General features: G+C 46.5%; 1 protein-coding gene across 1 annotated transcript; it reads left to right on the top strand.

The window, feature by feature from the left end:
- Positions 1-6267: 6267 nt before the first annotated feature.
- Positions 6268-19949, top strand: SLC6A20 (solute carrier family 6 member 20). The gene is made up of 11 exons (XM_038164641.1): positions 6268-6403; positions 10459-10599; positions 11330-11421; positions 12068-12295; positions 13269-13379; positions 13751-13992; positions 14867-15029; positions 15340-15544; positions 16321-16480; positions 17507-17672; positions 18565-19949. Exons 1-11 carry the CDS (start codon positions 6283-6285, stop codon positions 18712-18714), a joined length of 1779 nt encoding a protein of 592 aa, XP_038020569.1. The 5' UTR covers positions 6268-6282; the 3' UTR covers positions 18715-19949.
- Position 19950: the final 1 nt, after the last annotated feature.

The following is a 19950-nucleotide window of genomic DNA, read 5'->3' as shown; positions in this document are numbered from 1 at the left end:
TTTAATCTTTAAGGAGCTGGATTATTTTAATAGGAATGTTTTGTATAGCTATTTTTTTAATGTCTGTAGGACTGGGTGACAGATCAGTAAAGAATCTTGCTAGAAATGAGAACATGTAAATTACGGATTCATGCTCAAAGACACATCACATCAAACAGCTGTAAAAGAGAGTACCAGTGACAGGGCTGAGGGCGTTTGTGTTACAGAAACTGGCATTTAACAATGTTTTTCTCAGGAGCTGCTTGAACTGAAATAGATCTTTTTTCCTCATTATTTCTTTAACAGGCAAAGCTGTTAAAATTGCTTAATTCAAATCTGCCATACACTTGCAGTCTGAGTTCTTCTCTTTTCTCTAAGTTTAAGTTTTCATGTTTTCTGTAAGTTCTCTTGTCTTTTGCCTCCCACTGGTTAAGTGAGGTTGGTTTAAGTCCCATGCCTGTGGCAGGATATTATTGCTGTAGCACAATAGTAGAGTGTAATGGGGTGGCATCCTCCTCATGCAGTGACAGTTAAGATAATGAAAGGTATTCTTTTGCCCCTTGTACAGTCACTATAAGTTCTTAATAGGCATGTACCAAAGATATTTTTGGCCTGTGTTTGCTCAGAACAATGCGAGTACTTGTCTGGGTGAACGTTGTGGGATTTTCTTCATAACAACACTCACTTTAATGAGATCAATTACCATTTCTAAAATGGCAGGTAAAGGGTGAAAAAAGCCAGAGATTCTCATGACTCCTGCTGGTCTCCTCATCAGTCTTAGACTCTAGAATATTGACTCTGTGATCAGCCGTCATTATCTGTGTAGAAACCATCTCAGCAACAAAGTACACTGTCAGCTTCAGTATATGGCTGGGTCTCAGTGAAATAAGTTGCCTGTAGATGAGCATTGTTACACACCTTGTTCTCCCCTCAAATGAATAAGGCAAATCTTGTAACGAACTGTGCAGTGCAAAATTGAAACTCAGACTTTGATTTCCTGCCTTTCGGATTGCCAGTTTAGCGAGTGTGAGATCACTGAGATGCTCGCTTTTTGTGCTACAGAATGGCTAATTAAAAGTCTTGTATGGAGCTCTTGATGAAAAATACATCTTTGACAGGTGATGTACCTGTCAAAGAAAACCTGGAGCATTATACAGTTGTGATTTTTTTTCTTGAGATAGGTACAATATTTTGAAGATGGAAATGACATCTGAACCTATCCTGACAGTGCCTGATGTTTCTAAAACTTCATTCTTTCCCTGAGGTGTAAATTCTAATACTCGTTTTAGCAGCCTTTGTTCCTTGTACTGCTCAAATAGACATCATCCATTTCTTCCATTTCAGTTGTTCATTCCCTAGGTATGCCTGAAGGGAATGTTTAAAAAGAAAATTCCTGTATGACTAGGAGGTCTGCAGAAATCAGATCTCTTTCAGGCTGGTTGAGGTTTGGTTTTTGGTTTTGTTTTGTTTGTTTGTTTTTTCTTGCAAACTGAAGAATATGCGAATGAAATCTAGGCATCTCAGCTTTTGCTAGTAACTGACTGACAGCCAACAAACAACCCTATGCTCCAACAGTGACTTCAGTGGTTGTTAATAAATGAGACAGCAGTCCTGCGTGTTGCCATCTTAATGAGACCATATATTAACCAATGATCTTTAACTGTTCATAAACCTGTTTTTCTCTTGTGCCTAATAGCCATTTTAAAAAAATGTCCTAAGGTGAATACTAATACCTACATTGACACTTAACCTGCAAGTGCACCTTTTTGTTTGATATTGAGACTGATATGTTAAACAGCTGAAATTTGGACATTTCCCACATACCTTGCTTTTGGGAAACCCAGTCATCTGCCAGGAGCTTAGATTTCAGTCCTGCCAAAATGCCTGTAAGATTCCTTAATTTGATTTCCCTCTTCTGGCATTACAAAGGACAGGTCTTTACTTCTGTGTGACATGAAGTGCTGTGAAACCACAGTGAAATCTTTACTGCCTCAGGAAGCAAATGTGAATCATGTTGGGGTATCAGGTGGCTGAATGGATCAAGCTTAAAAGGTTTGATCTGGTCTAGAAGGATGTGCCTTCTAAAACATTTTGAGGTAATTTGAAGGTAAGTTTGTATATGAGCAGGTAAGAATTGTTATTGTAATTGTTACCATAGTTATTTTTGTAACTGCCTTTGAGCAGAGAATGTGCCTAGGGAGTTACCCTGTGATTGTTAATTTTGACAATGTCCCAGGGAAATTGTTGTCCCAGGATTCCTGCCCTGCTCTGGCTGCCCACAGACTCTCCCTGAAGATGTCTAGATGTGCCCTCCTTAGCAGGGTCTCCTCTCGGACGTATCCTGACACATTAGGCAGCTTCTTTGAAGTCAGCTCTTCTCCAAATAAAGGTGGGTAGATACATGTCATTCTGTTTCAGCAGAAAGTTTTGTTTGTTAATTATTTTTAAATTATTTTTAGGAACTTGTTGGTGTAGTGCCTTGGAGTGTGCTGGACTCTGGCAGGGCAGCTCACGACTGACAGCTGCTGGTGAATAAGAGAGCTGCCCGGAGACCTCCCCAGAGTGCAGGCAAGCTTTGACAGAGAAAGTGGCAACTGGCAGGTGACAAGCAGAAGAACTGACTGAGTAATCTAACGATCCTTGAGTGACATGCCAGTTTCTGACTCATTTGACACAGGTCAGTTTTGAAGTCTGGGCAAATTAGGTACAATTCTACGAATCCAAACTTTATGGAGTGAGTACCCTAAAAATCACACAGTCAGAAGATGGATAGAGCTGTGATGCTAAGGAGAAGCAAGGAAAACAAAAAGAGAATGTTTTCAGGCATGCTTTTTTGGGAGGTTGAGGTAAAGTTAAACCGTTTTAAGGGTGTTTGAGAGGCTGGAAATTACTTCAAGGTACAGGCCTTAAAGGCATCATCTACAGTTTGGAACTAAGCAGCAAGTAGTAGTGATAAACTGGAAGGAATAATTGTAATCCTAGTAACTGCTTAGAGGAGTAACTGTAACCTCCAATTACACATAGAGCAATTGCTCAACAATTGTCATGGCCTATGAGTTGTCAAAAATCCAGATGGATTCTTTCTTTCTCCTGAGGTAAGGAAATAGGCATCTTAGGGTAGTAACTGTCAACAGTGAATCCCAACAGAAAACCCATATGTGGAAGCTGCTACTCCCTTGTCTGCATATCTTCTTCCCTTGACAGCGTCAGTAAATACATGCAGAGGCTGCAGACACTCCATGCTTTTGCTTTGATTGCCATCTGACACACTAGCAGATACACACTAGCAGTGTTTGCATTTGGAAGTGAGTTCCTCCAGGAATTGAAGATACTAAACACCAGAGCTGCTGACACTTTGTCTCCCTCTCACATGTCTGGCTCATCAAGGAAAGCCCAGAGGGTTTATTTTTAAATCTAAGGGGTATAGTGGTACATGTTGGAGGTAGCATAATAAAGGTCCAAGCTACCAAGACAGAATTTCTTCCCTTGTTTCCATGACTTTTGCCAGTCAAACTAGTGAGCTTCTCTCACACCCTGAAGTCATTGTCCCCAGCCTGTTGTTAGGACCCCAGATTCCCTTTTTGTCTGCATTTTAGGTAGCTGGGAGAGGCATTTGGCTTTTCACTGTACTGGGCATCAAGAGACACAAGACCAGGGTTTTTAGTTGATATCTTCACCTACATACTTGAGGTTTTGCTTCAGTGAGAAATGGGATTCTTTGCTTTGTTTATCAGTTTCTGACTTGGTTTATATAGTGCAGTTCTCCTGGGCAGTCCCATCAGTCCCTGGTCTGCTGTGCAGATGAACCCCTTCCCTTCTCAACCACTCTTCCAAACCCCACATCTCAAATTTGGTAGGTAGTGGGAGAAAAAATTCTTTCTAATCCTTCTTTGATATGAGCAGTGACATGATCAAAATTTCTTGCATATGTCTATTAGACGCTTGTCACTATCCCTAAAGATAAAGCCCAAGCCCTTCCCTAACCCAAATGAAAGCAGTTCAAAGGAGATAAAAATCATGAACAACATCAGAAATAGCATATTGATAATCTGAGGTGTGTACAGAAAGTCCCACAGCAAGAATTCTTGTGTGTTGTCTGTTTAAATACATTTAAATATATTTAAAGTGTGTGTCCCAAGGAGCCAGTAGATGACAGGCACTTTGCATAGTAGTCTGTGATCCGAGCTACTGATGAGACTGACATTTGTGAGAGAGGCAAGGATTCATCTCATTCCACCTGAACTTCCTGATCTGGCCTGACCTGAGATGAGGACGTCACACCTCTCTGCCCGCACAATCTCCTCCAGTCCATTAGTAAACTAGTTTGAAATGTAATGGGAAGGAGGTACAGAGCCAAGGAAATCTTTAACTTGATGATGCTCATCAGTAGGAGTAATCTATTCACACAGAAGCAACCCAAGTGGTAGTGATGTGCTATTTTTAAGGCTGTCCCATCAACAAATTATTTAATACTGTAAGCTATTTATATGCATAATTTATAATGAATCCCACTGCCAGGGACAGGCATTTGACTTTTTAATAATTTGTGAAAGTTTTCATTATGTGGGACAACTCACATTCTCTGTGTGTGTCTTTCAGTTTAACAGCTTATGGATTTAAAATTACATTGGATTATTACTTCCAGCGGAATTCTGGGTTATACCCATGAGACATATTGCCAGGACTAGCTGGCATGTTGCAGTTCTGCAGGCAAGACAAGAACTGCATGGATACTGCAAAAAAAATCACAAACTCCCTCAAAACTATACTACAGGCAGCTTTGGCAAACTCTGATGTTTTCCAATGAGAACTTACATCTCTAGCTCCACTAAAACACACCCCGAAGAATGGATGCACTTATGGAAGATGTGGTAAACCTCTTGCCATCACCTGCTTTAGCAGACAGAAAAGCAGTGTCCCACTTTGTGACTCTGGTAATAGAGGTGGCTGGTCAGCAGGTCCGCCTGAGTACTGCTGCTGGGCTCAGCAGCACTGCATGACACACTGCAGTTCAGGCTCCTGTCCAGAGGCCCCAGGGTTGGAATTCTCACCCATACCCACAGCTGGAGGCTTTGGCTTGGCCAGTGCCCAATGGGATGCTGGATCAGCACACCCAGAACTGGCTGGGACCAAATTCCTGGTGCTGAAGGAATGAGACTGACAGCAGCTGAGCGAGTCATACTTGTAAAATGATCCTGAAAAGTGCCCTGGAAAAATACCACTTAAACAGAGGAAGGAAGCTGAGTCCCTGGAGTTGCTCAGCTACTTTGTATTGCTGCAGACGCTGCTGGCAGCCTCCTTCGCTGGGAGACCTGTCCAAAGTAGTTGAGCTCAAAGTGTACCTTGGCAGGGGCCCAAACACACAGGGTTCATGTTCAGACATGGCACCTCAGTGTGCCTCCAGACAACCCAAAGGCCCCCTAGATCCTGCTGCCTCCACAATGGTCACAGACACCTTTTATCACTGGCCTTTGTGTTTGGTCCCTGCTGCTTGAAAGTTTTTCAAAATGGCAACCCCTCAGAAAAGTTCACCTGCAGCAGTGGGGTTTGAGCATGAAGGTGAGTGAAAAGAGACTGGCTGTTCCACACTCTCACACACATGCAGAGTATGCAGAGGGAAAGCATCATTCCAGGAGGGTCAAACTTGAGTGTTGTCAAGTGTGCACCAGGGTGGGGACCTGCGGGGGCTGATAGGACTGTTTCAAGGCCACTTTTGGAACTGGGGAGTGTGCTGGGTTGGTTGAGGTGAGCACCAGGATACAGTGATAGGATGTCTGAGGATTCTGTTTATTCTTACCCTAAAAGCACTGACAGACTAAACCCAGTCCTAATTGTGTGGGAACCCCTCTTCCGTGCAGTCAAATTCAAGCTGGTGCCTCATGCACATGAATGCTACTCGGTAGGAAGGGAGCACTGTGGGGAAGGAGTGTCCCATTTTTAAAACCAAACTGGAGCCCTGATGTTGTTTCCTCACAGCTTCAAGTTAGCATGTGAGTCACTAAAAATCCCTCAGCTCACATCCTTCCCAGAAATGCCAGTCAAAACCCAAGCAGCTATTCACCCAAAGTACCAATTTTATAGTTCTGTGTGTGTCTATAATCTATTTACCAGCATTCCTATTTCAGTATGTGCCTGTTAATAAGATTAGTAATTAAAAAGCTTGATAGGAATTGGCAAGCGTAGCTCCTCCGCCTTTCCCTCCCCTCCGAGCCGGACTGGCGTGGAGTGTGAGGCACGGTTGGCAGAGTACCTGAGGGAGTGAAGGCAGGAGGCTCTGCTGAAACCTCTACCTGAAAGAAAGCAATGGAGAAATCCCGACCCTTATGGGACAATCCCCTGCAGTTTGTTTTCGCCTGCATTTCCTATGCTGTGGGGCTGGGAAATGTGTGGAGGTTTCCATACTTATGTCAGATGTACGGAGGAGGTAAGTGTGCTTTACATTTTCTTGCTTCCCTCGAGGAGGAGTGGGGCAAGCTTTAAGTGTAAAAGTATGCTGTCCATGTTCATACTCTGTCCACCCAGCAAGGTCCAGGGCAGAGAGGAGGTCTGGCTTTCTGTGGTTGTGCAGTCTGTTTTATTGTGGCTTTCTTTTATGTATTCTTTAGCATTAGGCTTTTACCTGACAGCTGCCCCAGTATAGTGGCATTTGTTTCCTGTAAGTGCAATGAAACAGTGGGAAGGTCCATGTTTTCTAAAAATACTGAGGTAGAGTGAGATATACAGATCCACATAGTATTCATTTATTATATTTGTGCCCCACTGAATCACTCTGAAAGTGTCAGAAGCTGGTTCATGTCTTTGTATGTTGACCTATGAGGACTCAGAAAATATTGAGAAGGGGACATGATTATACTGGTTTAACTTAAAGATCAGCTGTATTATTTCAAGTACCTGTCATTAATATCTTGTCTTTTATACAAAGCCTTACTTTAGGAGATGATAACTTGGCTGCAAATCTGCCTTGAAGTTGGCTGAAATGCCTTAATCAACAGGAGTTCCATAGCTAAAGCCTCCCAGGAACCTTTGGAAATAAGGAATAAATTGTTTTGTCCTCCAAAAATAAATAAACCAACCAAAAAGACCCCCAAAACCCTCTTTGAAAGTTTATCCTCCACCTGGGTCCAAACTGAAGGAGGATGATATTTGTGGCATATACGAGCCACAGCTGTTCTTCCTTAAAAATCAAAAGTCAGTTAATTAGATTAATTAAAGACCAGTATTAATAATCTCCTCAAGTATACAGCTATCACTGTTTTGAAGAATCTATATAAACAGGCTCTCTATAGGACAACCAAGTTTTTATTGCTTCATACTTCATCTGTTGACATAGATGGGGACCTGTCTCAATCTTGCATTAAGGGACACGGTGAGCATCTGCCTTATCTACTTCTGGTCTCCTTCTGCCTTTTCTTCCTTTTAGGAAGAAACACTGAGACCTTAAACAGCGTTTTGCTTTTATGCTTATTTTGTTGGCTTGTAGCTTACTTCTGAATGCACTTGTGGTGGTAGCAGTTGGTTCATGCTGCTGTTTGAAAAGCCATCTCAGTGCTGAGACTCCATCAGAGCTGTCCTGTGGGATGAGGTCAGAAAAATCCAGATAATATGGTGGGTGAAGTGTCAGTAGAAGGTGCTGCAGTGGCTGAAGCTTTCTTAGTTCAGATAGCAGAAATGATAGATGTGCTGTAATTTTGCATGTATTCCCCTCCACATGCTTTAAGGGTAAAGACTTCATATCTGACACTGAACTCTAACACAAAGCCTAAAATGTGTTTCTGTACACAGTCAAACTGCATGTGATCAGTTCGCTAGCAGCACATCATGGCAGACATCCTGAAGGACAGCAAAACCCTGACATTTTGGGGGCTTTGTGCCATTCTTTTAATCAGCCATCTGTATTGTGGTGAAAATTCTCTGAAAGGTGGTGAAAATTCTCCGAAATGTAACCAAAACTGGAACATTTGGTTAACCTGAATAGAAGCTTAAATAAGCTTCCCTGCTCATTGCAAGGGCTTTGGACTAGATGATCTTTAAAAGGTGCCTTCCAACTCAAACTATTCTATGATACACCCAAGAATTTTCTAAAAAGCATGTTTTATAAGAATGTTTTTCCATTATTTTTCATTGTATTTTCCATTGTTTTTCTCTTTACCACTTATATTTATGTGGGGAAAGGCAGCTCTTTCTACTGTGAAAATAAAACTCCTGACAGGAGGTTTTGCTTTTCTTAATTGTTTTATCCACTGCCCTCTTAAAGAGGATTCTGTAGCTTTCCAGGGGTTCACAAAACCCATGTATGCAGGACATCATTTCAGGAACTTAAAAGCTGGCTATGTCAGGCACTGGGATTAATTAGGGGAGCGCCAGCTTGTTTGGCATCTTCCTTGTAGTAAAGCACGGAGCCAGTCCCTGTCCTGCCCAGCAGGGCAATAGGGCCCTTATCGCGGATGATGCTGAGTGTTTGTAACCTGAGTATTTGCAGACTTTGTAACCTGTCGTTCTGTTCATCAGCAGTTTCCCCTCTTCTCCTCCTTCTCCTTGCTTTCCTGTGAGAGCATGACCAGAGCAGAGCAGGGCACATTCAAACCTCGTAGGTGCAGTTCCTCTGTCCCTAAACGGGCTGGGCCAGGCTCAGACGGGGCTGGGCTGGGTCTGCAGCGGGGCTGGTGCTCAGCAGCGCTCAGCCCTGGGCGAGGAAGCCCCCAGCACCAGGCAGAAGCCTGAGCAGGGGCGAGGGTGCCACTGGCCAAGCCCAGTGCCTTGAGCAGAGCCAGGGCACGCTCCGCGCGTTTTGCCAGCTGCAGGGATCTGGCCTGGGGACTGCTTTTTGCAGACAGCTGGCACCGGAGGGAGCAACGTGTGGTGTCAATGAGAGGGGAGTTGAGTAGAGCTGATTCACAGCTGACAAGGAGCTGGTTTATCGGCTGCCCAGAGTCACTAGTGTGAGCCGTTTTGGTTCTCCTCTTTGGGAAGAGTAGCACTAGGAGCAAGATCTGTGTGCAAACAGGATGAAGAGCAAGGGGCAGGGGCTTAGCACTGACACCCCCAGCTGCGGGGGGACACTGGGGTGAAGAACAAGCCCGAAGGCATTTCTTCTCCTTGCCAGTTGGCACAGTCAGTGCCAAACATGTGGAAACACTGCTGGGAGGATGGAAAACCTTTGCAAGGGCCTAATGCTGATTCCCCTGTGGTATATGGCAGAACTCCCTCAGTGGCTGCTGGGGCAGCTCGCACCCCACCGGCACAGAGCGGCTGCGGGAGCTCTTAAACCTCCGACAGCTCCCTTGCGGCATAGGAAGTTATCTAACAGACTAACAAAGGGGTCGTTAATAACAAGAGAGCTGGGAGGTGGGAAATTAATTCCCAGAATAAACCGGATTATTGCTCTGTGTTTATTTCCAGGTCTTTGCCTCAGTCTTTGCTGCATGGAGTTCATTCCTCCACAGCACTGCACAGAGCCCATTGCAAGGAATGTTAATGCCACAGATTAAATCCTAAATAAGAGATATTTACGTAAATATTTTGGCTTGCTGTAGAAAGGGAAGCAGGGAAGCCTTCACAAAAATCCAGCTTTTGACTCAGTCAGCAGCTCTTTCTGAAGTGAGCCCCAGGTCGAATACAAGGATTTTATTTTTTTCCAGCAGAAATTTAAGCCAAAGCACATCCTGGTTGCCAGGCAGGAAGGTCCTTTTCCTTTCCTCACTGTCAACCTTCTCATTCCTACTGTTCCTCTTCCACAGGAGCGTCTCTGTGGCTCTCCATGTGCAGGGAAGCAGGGATGAATAGCCCATGCAGGAGACTCGATGCCTGTGTCCCAGGGTCTGCTCCCAGACTGGGAGGAAAGGCCCTGCGGGAAAAGCCTTCATTCATTTGCTGGTGCTTGCGGGCTCAGGATGGGAATTTGGGAGCTTTTAATTTGGTTTTTTGGTTGGTTGTTTTTTATTTTTATGCAAGGCCTGACTTCAATATGTAACTCAAAACTCTCTGTTTGACACAGACAAGCTTTTCTTTGAGCACTTTGGCTGTGCAGCAGAACACCCCACACTGAAGTAAACCTTTCCCTCGTCCTCTTTGTCTCATTATTGGTTACAAGGTTTGGCAGGTGGCTGGTTACCCTTTAACAGCCCCAGCCCCCAGCACTGCTCAAACCGCCTGGATGCATCTGGACAGCGCTGCCACACAGCAGGGCCAACCAACACAGTTTAACAGCAGAAATCCCAGCCCTGCCAAGTCCCTGCGGAAAATTCCCTGCACCCAGGCAGTCAGCGCCCACCAGCCTCTGGGACGCTGCCTGAAGCCACTGTGAGATGTCCTTCAGGACTGGGCCATGCCCTGAGTACTCAAGGTACCTGGACAGGACCAGGACCCAGACCCAGCCAGCCCCTGGGACACTGACAGCATGACTTGAACACAAATAGGGCAAAGTGGTGCTTATCTTGCTGCTGATCTGCTGCCGGCTGACTGTTGGGTTTGTTCTCACAGGTGGCTTTTTGATCCCATACCTTATCATGCTGATTGCCGAGGGGATGCCGCTGCTGTACTTGGAGCTGGCCGTGGGGCAGCGTATGCGGCAGGGCAGCATCGGCGCCTGGAAAATAATAAGTCCCTACCTCTGCGGTGTTGGTATGTTCTCAGTTTCCATCTTTATTTTCCAGCATGTAGGGAATGTGGGTGGTTTTAGATTGGAGAGCTTGGTCTTTCAGAAAAGACCCAGAGGGGAGCTCAGGTTTTACTGGGTCTCACCAGGCTGATCAAAGCCAGACGCCTCATTACATGCATTCATCCTGTCCCTTTCTGGGCACTGAAGCCAGACCCCAGCTTGCTGTTGGATCTGGATTCAGAGGTGTGAGTCCCCCTGCCCTCAGGCAGACTGCCAAAATTGTGTTGTGGAAGCCAGTGCTAAACCCAGCCCTTGGGGCTGCTTACGCTGGGCTTTGGCCCCAAGAACACCTTCCCAATAAGTTCAACATGAGTGATAAAATGGTGCCTTAATTTCCTACTGTTCCAGTCTACCATTTACCAGTGTCTACTCTTAGCTACATTTTTATGTTATTAAATTACCCCAAAAACCCAAGCTATCATTAATTTGCATAAGCACACTCTTTTTTTAAATGATACATTGAATATTCATTCCCCATGGCCTAGAGTATCAAATCCAGGTCAGGATAGTGCTGGTGGGAGGAGAAAGCAGTGACTACAGTGGCAGGGACATGCCCTGTGCACATGGCTGTGCAGGGACAAAGCCTCTCCTGTGTCAGCCATGGTGGTGCTGCTCCCACACCCCACAGATGCTGTGGAGCCCTGGGCATTTTGGGGTTTTCTGCTGACCAGGTGTCTCCCTCCATACCCACAGGAGTTGCCAGTGTTGTCGTCTCCTTCTTCCTGTCCATGTACTACAATGTGATAAATGCCTGGGCCTTCTGGTACCTCTTCCACTCCTTCCAGGTGTGTGGGCTCCCAGCTGCCCAGCTTGGCCCCGCTGTGGCTGCAAAGGGTCACAGTGGCTTTTCATCGGTGCTGGATGTTGCATGGCACCATTGTCAAGTGGGAATGGGGAGGTGGAGGGGTGTCAAAAGCTTCAGAAACCCAGGGCTTTGCTGGAGGGAAAAGTCAGGCAGTGATGTCCTCCTCCATGGTCCTCTCAGAGATATTGGCCGTTGTCTTCTCCTCACCATGCAATTCAAGTCAAGGCCAGGCTTGTGACACCTTGGTCACATGTGCCTTGGTGCCAGGGTGTCCTGCATCCTGGGATGGGCCTGTCTGATGTCAGGGGACAGGTTTGTTCCCACAGCTGAGGCTTGGAGAGTGTAATCTCCGGGGGAGAGGGTTAAAGAGGCTCAGTCCTTGGGGAGAGAATCAGTCTGGTCATCCCCAAGGCAGAGGGACAGAGCTGATCTGTCCTTGGGTAGGGCATTCAGAAAGGGTCATCCCCAGGGGAGAGGGTCATTCCCAGCCCCGTCAGCACCATGCAGAGAGAAGCAAGCCCGGGCAGAAAGCCACCCTTGCCATCATCCTCCCTGTTCCCCGCTGGCACCTCGGCTCTCCCTGCCGTGCCCACAGCCCGCACTCACTCCATGGCCCTTCCTCCCAGGACCCCCTGCCGTGGGCCACCTGCCCCCTCAACAGCAACCGCACGGGCTACGAGGAGGAGTGTGAGAAGACATCGTCCACGCAGTACTTCTGGTACCGGCAGACCCTGAACATCTCCCCGTCGCTGGAGGCCAGCGGCAGCGTGCAGTGGGAGCAGGCGCTGTGCCTGACGCTGGCCTGGCTCGTGGTTTACCTGTGCATCCTCCGCGGCACCGCCTCCACCGGCAAGGTGAGAGCGGGCACAGCCCTGCCCAGCCCGGAGGGGACGTGGGGAGCGCTGACAGGCAGCGAGGAATGGCTCCTGTTCCTTGGGGTCACAGTACCCACCCCGGAGCATGGAGCTCTGCTGCCTCTGCTGCCCTGTCAAGTTGCAGCTGAAGCAGGATCAACAAAATGCTGAGTGATACTGACAAAGAAAAAATCCAGGGAAGTCCTTTAAGCACAGCCAGCTCTCTCTCATGGCCAGTTGTCAGGCTGCTGGCCATGTGGAAAGCCGTCTGCCCCAGCAGAGCCGTGTCAGGAGATGTCTATTCCTTGGTCTTTGCAAGAAAAACAAGACATCATTTTTTGCTTGCTTTTTATTCACAGCAGAAGTTATGAGGAAGTGGGGAGAAAAACCCCAATGTCCTGGCTGAGCCTGCACTAAGCAGCAAGCTGAGGGCTGTAATCCCCAAATCGTCTTAGCCAAATACAGAAAGCCAAGAGACTGTAAACTAGGAATAACCTCTTAAACTTGCTGCAACTGATTCGATTAAATTTTGATTCAATTTGATTAAATTCAAGTTTGATTTTGACCTTTTATGAGCTCTGCTTGCCTTCCTTGTAGAGCAAACATGATGATGATGATGTTGTGATGATCACCTTTGCCTAGTGAGTTTTTGATAGATGGTTGTGAACTGATGTTATGCCACGAAATGATGTAGAACTGAGCTTGCAAATGCTGCAAATATTTTAGAGTTTTGTTTGATTTCCAGTCTAAGAGAAGACACTTGGAATAGTAGTGCAGCTCTTCAGGATTATTAAAATCTTTTTTCCCTAAAATGTAAATCTAAAGTTAGATTTGTCTGATAATATTTATTTAACGATTAATACAGGATAACAAACACATTAATGGAAATTATTTATGCAAAGTGAGACTGACATAGCAGATTAGCTTTGTCTTACATATTCTTTAGACCAAGGTCTTTACCCTCTTTCCCCAGGTCGTCTATCTGACAGCCTCTTTGCCATACTGTGTTCTCATCATATACCTCATCAGAGGATTAACACTTCATGGAGCTGTGAATGGGCTCGTCTACATGTTCACACCAAAGGTACAGAAAAACTGTATTGAATTTTTCAGGAAACATTATCAGTTACTGGGCACCTAAGTTTTTAAAAGGTCTTGGTCCTCCTTTTTTTTATACTGAATTTTTGCTGCAGTAACATAGGTCTGGAAGCTGGAAAGCTCAGCTGGGAATGGCTGGAGGCTGTCATGGTGCCCATAAGCTGCTTGCTTTTTACTGCAGAAAAAAATCTTCCTGTTAGCATAACCTATTGCTTTCAGTCAGGGCAGTAACCCTGCCCAAAAACACCCCTGACCTGTAATGCATGCACAAAGGGCCCCATCCCTGCAGGCCGGGAGGGGCAGTGCTGGGCCCTTAGTGGAACTTCATGGTCCTGCTCTCTCGTCTGGCTTTTGCAGCTGGAGCAGCTCTCAAACCCCAAGACCTGGATCAGCGCTGCCACGCAGATCTTCTTCTCACTGGGCCTTGGCTTTGGCAGCCTCATTGCCTTTGCCAGCTACAACGAGCCCTCCAACAACTGCCAGAGGCACGCCATCATCGTGTCCCTCATCAACAGCACCACCTCCATATTTGCCAGCATCGTCACTTTCTCCATCTACGGCTTCAAGGCGACCTTTAACTATGAGAGCTGTATCAACAAGTAAGAGCCCGCTGCTTCACTGGCTGTCTGCTGCACGCTGTTCTGGGCAGGTGAGGGGGGAGGTAAATAAATAACAGCACGCAGCACTGCCAGCACTGCCCCAAGAGCAGAGCTGATACTGCTCTAATAAAGCTAAAGGAGCTATTCAAAGCGATGAAGCCTGAGATGAAAGGTCAGAGCGCTTTGCCTTTTGACACCTGGGTGCTGCTTCCAGGCACAGGCCTGGTCAAGAGGGTGAGTTTGCCTGGGCAAGTCACAGAGGCACTTTCCCCGTGTGTTCTTGTCCTGGCCCACTCTCCAGGGAGTGTGGGGGAGCTGATTAATAAATGCAGTGATGCTCAGATCCCCTTTTTAAAGGCTAATCCCTTAAGTTCCATGAGTTCAGCCTCCTTGGCTGTGATGCTCTGCGAGTGCCCAGCAGCCTGCAGGATTGTGTCCTGTAGCTGCAAGCTTGCGTGCAGTCCCTGGCGCAGGGCCCACGTCAGTTACACATTTACTCATATTTTTAGAGCTTTCAATCCATCTGTTGATCAGAGAGGAAACCAAGCTGCTAGTCCTTGCTTGTTGACAAAAGACTTTAAAGTTGGTGGGGTGTGGACGTGAGACCGCAGGGCAAAGGGGAAGAGACACCAGGCAGCACTGGCCAGCACCCAAAATACCTGCCTGGCAGCAGCAGTGTGGGTGCAGGAGCTGCTCCCTCCAAGGCACAGACGAGCACAAGGTTGCTGGTGTCCCGACACTGTGCTGGAAGTGCTGCTCTCACTCAGGGACACTGAAGCCCTGGGACCAGCAAAGCATTCCCCCGGGGCTGATGGAGAAAAGGGATGAGGAGCCCTGGGCCTGAAAGCCACTAAATTCCTGTAATCCTTCCCAGGGTGATCCTGCTGCTGCTGAATGCTTTTGACCTGGAGGAAGGCTCTTTAACAGCAGACAACCTCAATGACATGAAAGATTACCTCATGGCCACCTACCCGCAGGAATATGCCCAATTAGCACCGCAGATTAAAAACTGCAGCTTGGAAGCTGAGCTAGACACGGTGAGTTGCCACTTTGCGGTGTTTCCTTTGCTCCAGTTGAGCCCAGGCACCCCATGTGAGCCCAGGAGCTGCCTGGCCAGGGCTGGGGATCATTTCTACACCTCAGGATGGGGCAGGAGCTCGCTTGGGTCACGAGCATCCAGTGTCCGTGAAGTTGGGATAAACCGGTGAAGACTTCACCTGCCTTTGCTGTGCAAAGCCACACCTCAGTGTACATTGTCATTTCACAGAGTCACGCTCTTTTGTCTTATGTCCTTTATTGAGCTGAGGAGCTGCCTGTAACTCAGTTTCCTGCCCTTGTCTCCATCAGGCTGTCCAGGGGACGGGACTGGCATTTATAGTCTATTCGGAAGCGATCAAAAACATGGAGGTGCCCCAGCTGTACTCCGTGCTCTACTTCTTTATGCTGCTGATGCTGGGCATTGGCAGCATGCTGGGGAACACGGCTGCCATCCTCACGCCGCTGACCGACAGCAGGGTCATCGCCTCCCGCTTTCCCAAGGAGGTGATCTCTGGTAAGCACCTGCCAGGCTGCAGCACAAGCGACGCAATGAGCACATGTGTGTGTGTGTGTGTGTGTGTGTGTGTGTGTGTGTGTGTGTGCAGAAGCTGTGGTGTCCACTGCTGTTGAGTGAAGTGCCACTCCACTCTCTGACCTCGGGTGGAGCAGGGAATAGCAAATATGCTGCTGGAAGGGTTTGCCTGCACTTGGGAAATCCTGCCCATCCTGTGCAGCCTTTTCCCTTTGGAGCTCCCAAAGCAGCAGGGCAGTCATGGCTGTGTATTTCCAGTCTTCCCAACACACCCCAGCTCCTTCAGTCTCCTGACTGGTGAAGCTCAAAGGGAGGGTACAAATGGCAGCATAGTTGCAGCAAGCAGCTCTTCGCTCACATTGCCAGTATCCCAACTATTAACCACCTCAGCCGTTGGTCAAAAGAAATATGTGCTCCTGTCTGGGCATGGAAATCAGTTTTTAAAGATTTGTTTTAGCTGGATGCCCAGCAGCAACAGCAGATGCTGCATGCAAGTGTGACAAGGCTGTAGCTAAGACTTGGTTGTCTTGGCCATGTCTGTGGTGATGTGTGTGACTGTGCAGGTCTAAGGAGCAGCAGTGCAATGACAGTGACACATGCAAAGGGGCAGGTCTTTTCCACAGGGGAAAGGAAAATCCTTCTCTTCAGAGAGAGCTGCTCAGCAGAAATCCCACCAGCTTGTTAGTCACAAGAAGTGTGACATTTTCCCTACACAAACTTCCAGGTGTAACGGCAGGATCCCTGTTTTATCCACGCAGGTGTTGTGTGTTTCATGAATTGTATAATTGGCCTGATCTTCACCATGGAGGCTGGAAATTACTGGTTTGACATCTTCAACGACTACGCAGCCACCCTCTCGCTGCTGCTCATCGTGCTGGTGGAAACCATTGCTGTGTGCTACATCTACGGGATAAGGAGGTAAGAGCTGGAGCCCAGCTTCCTTCATAGTGTGACAACTGGGGGAGCGGCCATGGGCCAGGAATAAAAATACTGCCTTGGGATAAATATTTTTCCTGTGCTATAGGATCAGCAAAGGGATGGGGGTCTCCCCTGCCCTGCAGACCCCTTTTGGGGCCTTGGCTCAGGGCTGTGAGGGGCCAGGCTGGGCTGACAACATCTCTGCTGGCAGGGGAGTACTAAGGAGGTGTACACACAGCTCCCTGCTCCTGTCTTTGGTCTCAGGAGCAACTTCTGCCAAAGCTCTGCTCCTCCCACGATAGGAATTGAGGAGTGCCAGTAAGTCTGGTTTCAAAGGCAGTCACCTCGCACATTGTTTATCTCCCAAGTGAATCCTTGTGGGTAAAAGGAAGCTCTGGAGTCAGGAGAAGTTTTGAACAGCAAAGGCGTTTGAAAATAGCTGAAAGGAAAGGCTTCAGCATTGCTTTGTTAGTCTGCCAGCACAGAGGGTGTCCAGGCACATATGTGGGTATTTCCTCCCTGATGAGTTCAAAGCCTTCAGCTAAGATCCTGGTCTTCTGTGAGATTTTAGGTCCCATTCCCAGTGTCAGTACTTCCCCAAGACAGTCAGGTAACAGCACTGAGAACACTCAGCTCCACAAACCCAGCTGTTTTCTCCACGGTAAATCAGCATCATTCCTTCTCTCTGTCAGCTGACACCAGTAACAGCCCAGCTTATGCTTCAGGCAGAACTCTCTGGCTAGTACCTATTCCTATCTACTCTCTGCAACTTGGGACTGTCTCGGAAGCCTCACTGTCTTTGATTTCCCCTCACTGTGATTCTGGTGAGCCAGCTTTAGCTTTTCAGACGACAATTCTCTGCTCATTTGTGGTCAACCGTACTCCCCTTTCTCATCTGACATCCTCAATTCAGTAGCTGGTTTTTGAAGTAACTCAGAACAAGGTATTCATCAAGTATCTGTAGTCAGTCTCAAAAATATGTGTTTTAGTTTTCTTTATAAAAATGTTTGGTTTTCTTTTGAACAGATTTGAGAAAGACCTTTACACCATGATTGGACGCAAGCCAAACTGGTATTGGAAAATTATGTGGGCTTTTGTTAGTCCACTGCTTATTATAAGCCTATTTATTTTTTACCTCACCGACTACATCCTCACAGGAACATTGCAATACCAAGCATGGGATGCCACACAGGTAAGACTTTTGGATCTCGGCTTTTTTTCTGTTTTAAACCTTCCTTAATTCCTGCAAGGATACAAGCTTCTTTCCTAACTACACTGTTCCACAAAATGGCCTTCTGGAAGTGAGGAGCTGGAGTCAGGGCCATCCCTTAATTTTGTGGAAAGGAAAACCAGGGAAAGCTTGACTTAGTGATGATGCAATGATCTGTAAAATTGACTAATTTCCCTCAACGATTCTTAATCAACCCTTCATAGAATTAAATTTCACTCATGTTGAAGACCCAAATATCATCTTTAAAAATACACTTAGGGACCCCCTACTTTTCAAGTGTATTTGCTTTGAAGAAAATTAATGGTACTTTAAGAGAACTGAGCTGCTGCTAGAATAGTTTTCATAATTTCCATATACGTTTTTCTTCATGGCCAGGACACTTTCTCAAGAATACTGGACTGTGCCATTTATCACAGAGCAATTACTAATGGATAAGTAACCACTGGTTTCGTAACATTTTGTGGAAATGTTTCCATCATGCAGGAACAAAGCACATAATTGTTTTCATGTCATGGCCAATTTCGAACTCATGGCAGGCCTGGCCTGTTGACTGGGTGTCAGCATGAGCCCACAGGCTCCAGCAGAGGAACAGAGCCCTGACAGAGGTCAGGGCCCAGCCACCTCATTAAGAAACACAAATCAAGCCAAAACCTGCTCTTTACCAAAGCTTGCAGAAGTTTCCCCCAATCCCATTGTCAGCAGCTCTGTTCTTGTAAGTTTTCAGTGCGTGTGGCTGCCACAGACTGAAAATGCTTCTCAGAGGTCCTGCTTAGATCCGTATGCACACAGCTTTGCTCCTGGCCCGACTCTGGGACAGATGCCACAGATCCAACACTGCTTTTCTCCCTTGCAGGGGCAGCTGGTGACCAAGGATTACCCAGGCTATGCCCTGGCGGTGATCGGGCTGCTGGTGGCATCATCCACCATGTGCATACCCCTGGGAGCACTAGTGACTTTTATAAGGAAGAGACTGAAGAGGGAACGAGTTTCAACTGTTGCATGAAAGCTGACAGCTGGATTTGGGAAGACCTTACCCCCGTCACCAGTGACTGGGCACTTCTGGAAGACAGCAGCAACCATTATTTGTAGCAGCTACTTATAGAGTTGAGAATGGTGGGTGCTATATTGACCAAAAAGTGCTCTTGGGAGGTTCCACAATGGTTTGGGGAAGAAAAGCTCTTCTGTAACAAGATGAAGCTTTAAAGTGGCCTCTGTAAGAGGTGAGAAGGAGAAGAGCAGCTCACAAAATGCCAGCTAGCACAAATTAACCAGCACATCAGCCCATTACACATTAGGCGATTCTTTTCCACTCTTGTAGCACTGCCTGTGTGGGAACATGAACAACCAAGCATGTTCCTGCACCAATTTACCAACAAACCATTTACTCAAACCATTCAAGACACTTAAGCATACTCATTGTTTGAAATTACATCTGTATTTCATGAGCAGGTTGAAGTCTGGCAATGAGAATGTGACAATTGCTTTCCTACATGGGAATAATCAGCAGGATGGCACTGGGAGATAAATGTGGCCAACATGGCTTCTTTTATACTTGTGTCCAGCAAAGCAGTGAATATATATATTTATATATGCATATATCTATATATATGCACACATATGTGTGAGCTGCACAAGTTCTCCCACCTCCAGCAGTAAGCTTCCAATTCCAGCATGCAAATGTGCACTGTGCTGTACTTTGTATTTTCTAGGGATGTACTTTAAGTACACTAGAAGATATCTGTGATAAAGCTGCTTTACAAGCCCCACCCAAACAAGAGTATGCCATATAATTAGCTTTGACAAAGTTCATATCCAGGTATTCTTTAATCATCAGATGTAACAATCCAGCAGTTCCATGGACCTGGTTAATTTCCCTGTGTAAATATTTTATAAAGAAAGCAACATGTTTAAATTGCAAGCTTCATGTAATAGAAAACATTAAAATTTTATCTATGAACTTTAGAAAAGGTTGCTCTGAAGAACAGTATTAGAGACACACTCACGGGACAGGGGTTGTTAATACAGCGTCTTAACTATGGAACCATTAGAAGATGGCAAGTGCCTTAGAAAAGAGGGATTAATTTCAAACACTGTTAAAGCAACTGTTAAAGCACAACACAAGTCTCTTGCCCTGGGGCGAAAAGCAAAAGGAATTGTACAGCCCCCAGGGCTGGGCAAAATCTCGACCGTGACAACCAAGATCTGTGTAGCCTGCAACAGCCCTAGAAACAGGACACAC

The sequence above is a fragment of the Motacilla alba genome, chromosome 2 (genome assembly GCF_015832195.1).
Source record: "Motacilla alba alba isolate MOTALB_02 chromosome 2, Motacilla_alba_V1.0_pri, whole genome shotgun sequence".
NCBI classification, from domain to species: Eukaryota; Metazoa; Chordata; class Aves; order Passeriformes; family Motacillidae; genus Motacilla; species Motacilla alba.
The sequence above is the reverse complement of the archived record's forward strand: the minus strand, read 5'-3'. Positions and strand labels throughout refer to the sequence as shown.